Below are 2,819 nucleotides of genomic sequence, written 5' to 3'. Positions count from 1 at the left end.
CCGGCCGGTGCTAACGGTGCCCATCGCCCTCAGCCCGCTGACCAAAGTGAAGCTGATCAACGAGCTGAACGCGCGGGAGGCGGAGCTGGGCGTGAGTGAAGCGGTGTCGTGGCACGCCGAGTACAAGGACAGCGCCTGGGTCTTCATCGGTACGTGTAGGCCGCGTTGGGGGGGGCGGGGCGGTGTGGTGGGGGTGAGGGGAGAAGGCGGGAGGCTGTGCTGGGCCCCGTGCTGAGCTTCATGCTGGGCCCCGTGCTGAGCTTCATGCTGGGCCCTGTGCTGGACACTATGCTGAGCTCTGTGCTGGGCTCTATGCTGAGCCTAGCTGCCCCACATCGCTGCCCCTTCCCCTCCCTGCAGGCGGGCTGCCCTACCAGCTGACAGAGGGGGACGTCATCTGTGTGTTCTCGCAGTAAGTGCCTCCCCCCCCCCTTGCTGTGCCCCCATAGCCCTGCTCTGTGGCTGCTGATGGTGTGTTTCAGGTACGGGGAGGTAGTGAACATTAATCTGGTGCGGGATAAGAAGACCGGGAAGTCTAAAGGTTTTTGCTTTCTGTGCTATGAGGATCAGAGGAGCACCGTTCTTGCTGTTGATAACTTCAATGGGATCAAGGTGAGTGCTGGGGCTGCAGCAGCTCTTGGAGCACTGCATCACATCAGGGAGGAGCTCCATCAGCTGCTGGCCTTGCAGCACACGCTTTGCTGACTCCTGTCCTAGATCAAAGGAAGGACGATCCGTGTGGACCATGTGGCCAACTATCGGCCTCCCAAGGATTCGGATGATTTGGATGATGTCACAAAAGCTCTCCATGCAAAGGGCTGTGGAGTGAGAACACCACCTCATACATCATCAGATTCCTCTTTGGAGGATGATGACACGCCAGTCCAAAAGCAAAAAGGTGAAATGCATTTCTGCCAGTCTTTACCCCGGATGGGAGGATCTGTGTGGGTCTCAGGGACTCTTAGCTCTGCGTACAGCAGGGATAGGTATCCTCTTGAAAAGAGATGCAACCCTAATGTCCAGGCTATACTCTGTGATCTGTGTCACACTGCCAGTATTTAGCCTTATCTGTGATCATTGACCCCCAACCTCTGAAGATCCTTATTTTTCCAGGTTATAGTAGCACTCTTCCTGGAGAAAAGGAGCTGTCTGCTAGGCTGCAGGGATGTTGCAAGAGGGGGAGAGGGGGATGGACAGTGGGGAACAGGGAGAAGAAAGGTTCTAAAAAAGCCTTTTTTTTAAAAAAAAAAAAAAGCTGGTGGTCTGTAACAGAGCTTGTGGAGATGATGCTTGCAGGACTGTCCATCTCTAAAGATGAACCTTTTGTTTTCAGATAAAGAGAAGAGTAAACGTGATCGGCAAAAGCAGAGCTCTCAGACTGCAAAGAGAGCAGCATCTGCTGAAGAGGCACATCCGAGAATCAAGATTAAAAAGGAAAAGGAAGATCCTGGCTATGACCGATATGCTGGTGGGAGTCAGCAGTCCTGCAGTGAGTCTGAGAGGAAACATGCGAGCAGGACACAGCGAGATGAGGAAGAGCAGAGGCACCGGAGGTCTCTGGGGAGGAGAGGGGAAAAGAGCACTCAGGAACACAGAGGGCAGAACGGTTCACGGGAAGAGAGAGGAGAGGTTAGCAGGAAGGGTGAAGGCCACGGTAGCCGGCGAGAAGAGTGTCCTGAAGGAAGCAGATCCAGGCACCGGTGGGAGAGCAGCACCAGAGAGCCCCATTCCAAGCATAGGGAACGTGGTTCCACCAGAGATTCCAGCCATCACTGAACCCTGGTGCGAGCACCCTCTGTGCCACAGCTGTGCCCACCAAGAGACAGCTGCACTCTGTGAGCTGCGCCAGGAGCTGTCTGCAGCTTCCTGGTATGTCCTTGAGGGTACCACAGCTGGTGTTGTGTCATCTCACACACAACTTTGACTCGTTCACTCCTCAGACAGGGCTCTCTCTGTGCTGTGGACTAAGATGTGAGCTCTGTCGCTGCCTCGCTCAGCCCTTCTGTGCAGTGGCATCCCACAGACAGTTGTGGAGGGGCTCACGGCGCAGCATGGGCAGTAGGGGTGCTGAACAGCAGGATGCTATGAATCCCCAAAATGCCCATGTTCAGTGGGAGCACCCCTGTCTGCAGTGGGGCTGGTGGGTGCCTGCAGGTGGGCGTAAGTGCTTTGTGCCCCCAGCCTGTCCCACTTACCTTGTTTATGAGATGGATCTCAAAGGCTGTGCTGCTGAGCCATCACTGTTCATGTTTTTTGTTTTAAACTCCTTTTAATAAAATTGATCTGTTAACCAGAAGAGACAACTGGGAGCACCACTTCTGTGTCTGGGTAGCAGGGAAAGGTGAACCTTTTCGTTGTGCTGTTTGGACTGAACATCGATGGCAATGGATAGAGAAATGGAGAGAACGCAGTGATGATTTTGAGCCGCATCTGGTTGGTACCGGAGCACTTGCTTCGCTAAGTAGCTTTCTCCGTCGTCTACTCATTGGGTTTCGGGGTGGTTTCAGACGGTCTCGTAGCTGCAGCCCTCGCCCGTCTCCTCGCCCTCCGTTCCCGGCGGGCGGCGCTGTTGGAACCGAAACTCCGAGAGCGAGCTGCTGGTGCCCCGCCGCCAGGGGGCGCCATCCGCCTGCAGCGAGTCGCGGTGCGCTTCCGGTTCCAGGGCGCTTCCTGTTCCAGGTGCTTCCGGTTCCGGGGCGGGGCGAGGCGAGGCAGTGTCCGGCCCGGCGCGGCGGCGCGCTCCGCCATGCCATGTCCGCGCTGAACTGGAAACCCTTCGTGTACGGCGGGCTCGCCTCCATCGTGGCCGAGTTCGGTGA

At 56.2% G+C, this 2,819-nt stretch overlaps 2 protein-coding genes across 2 annotated transcripts in view; both read left to right on the top strand.

The window, feature by feature from the left end:
- Positions 1 to 4: 4 nt before the first annotated feature.
- Positions 5 to 1,919, top strand: RBMX2 (RNA binding motif protein X-linked 2; the record flags this gene model as incomplete). Its single annotated transcript, XM_010715157.3, has 5 exons — positions 5 to 149; positions 361 to 412; positions 483 to 612; positions 718 to 898; positions 1,334 to 1,919. Coding segments are annotated over 5 exons (951 nt in total), but the record flags the coding sequence as incomplete, so codon positions are not given.
- An 832-nt stretch (positions 1,920 to 2,751) lies between these two features.
- The window catches only part of RAB33A (RAB33A, member RAS oncogene family), a 3,981-nt gene continuing 3,913 nt past the window's right edge, over positions 2,752 to 2,819 (top strand). Inside the window, exon 1 of the mRNA XM_010715155.3 lies at positions 2,752 to 2,815. Coding sequence (XP_010713457.1) covers positions 2,752 to 2,815 — 64 coding nt within the window. The remainder of the gene's footprint in view (positions 2,816 to 2,819) is intronic.

The sequence above is a fragment of the Meleagris gallopavo genome, chromosome 9 (genome assembly GCF_000146605.3).
Source record: "Meleagris gallopavo isolate NT-WF06-2002-E0010 breed Aviagen turkey brand Nicholas breeding stock chromosome 9, Turkey_5.1, whole genome shotgun sequence".
In the NCBI taxonomy this organism is placed as follows: domain Eukaryota; kingdom Metazoa; phylum Chordata; class Aves; order Galliformes; family Phasianidae; genus Meleagris; species Meleagris gallopavo.
The sequence above is the reverse complement of the archived record's forward strand: the minus strand, read 5'-3'. Positions and strand labels throughout refer to the sequence as shown.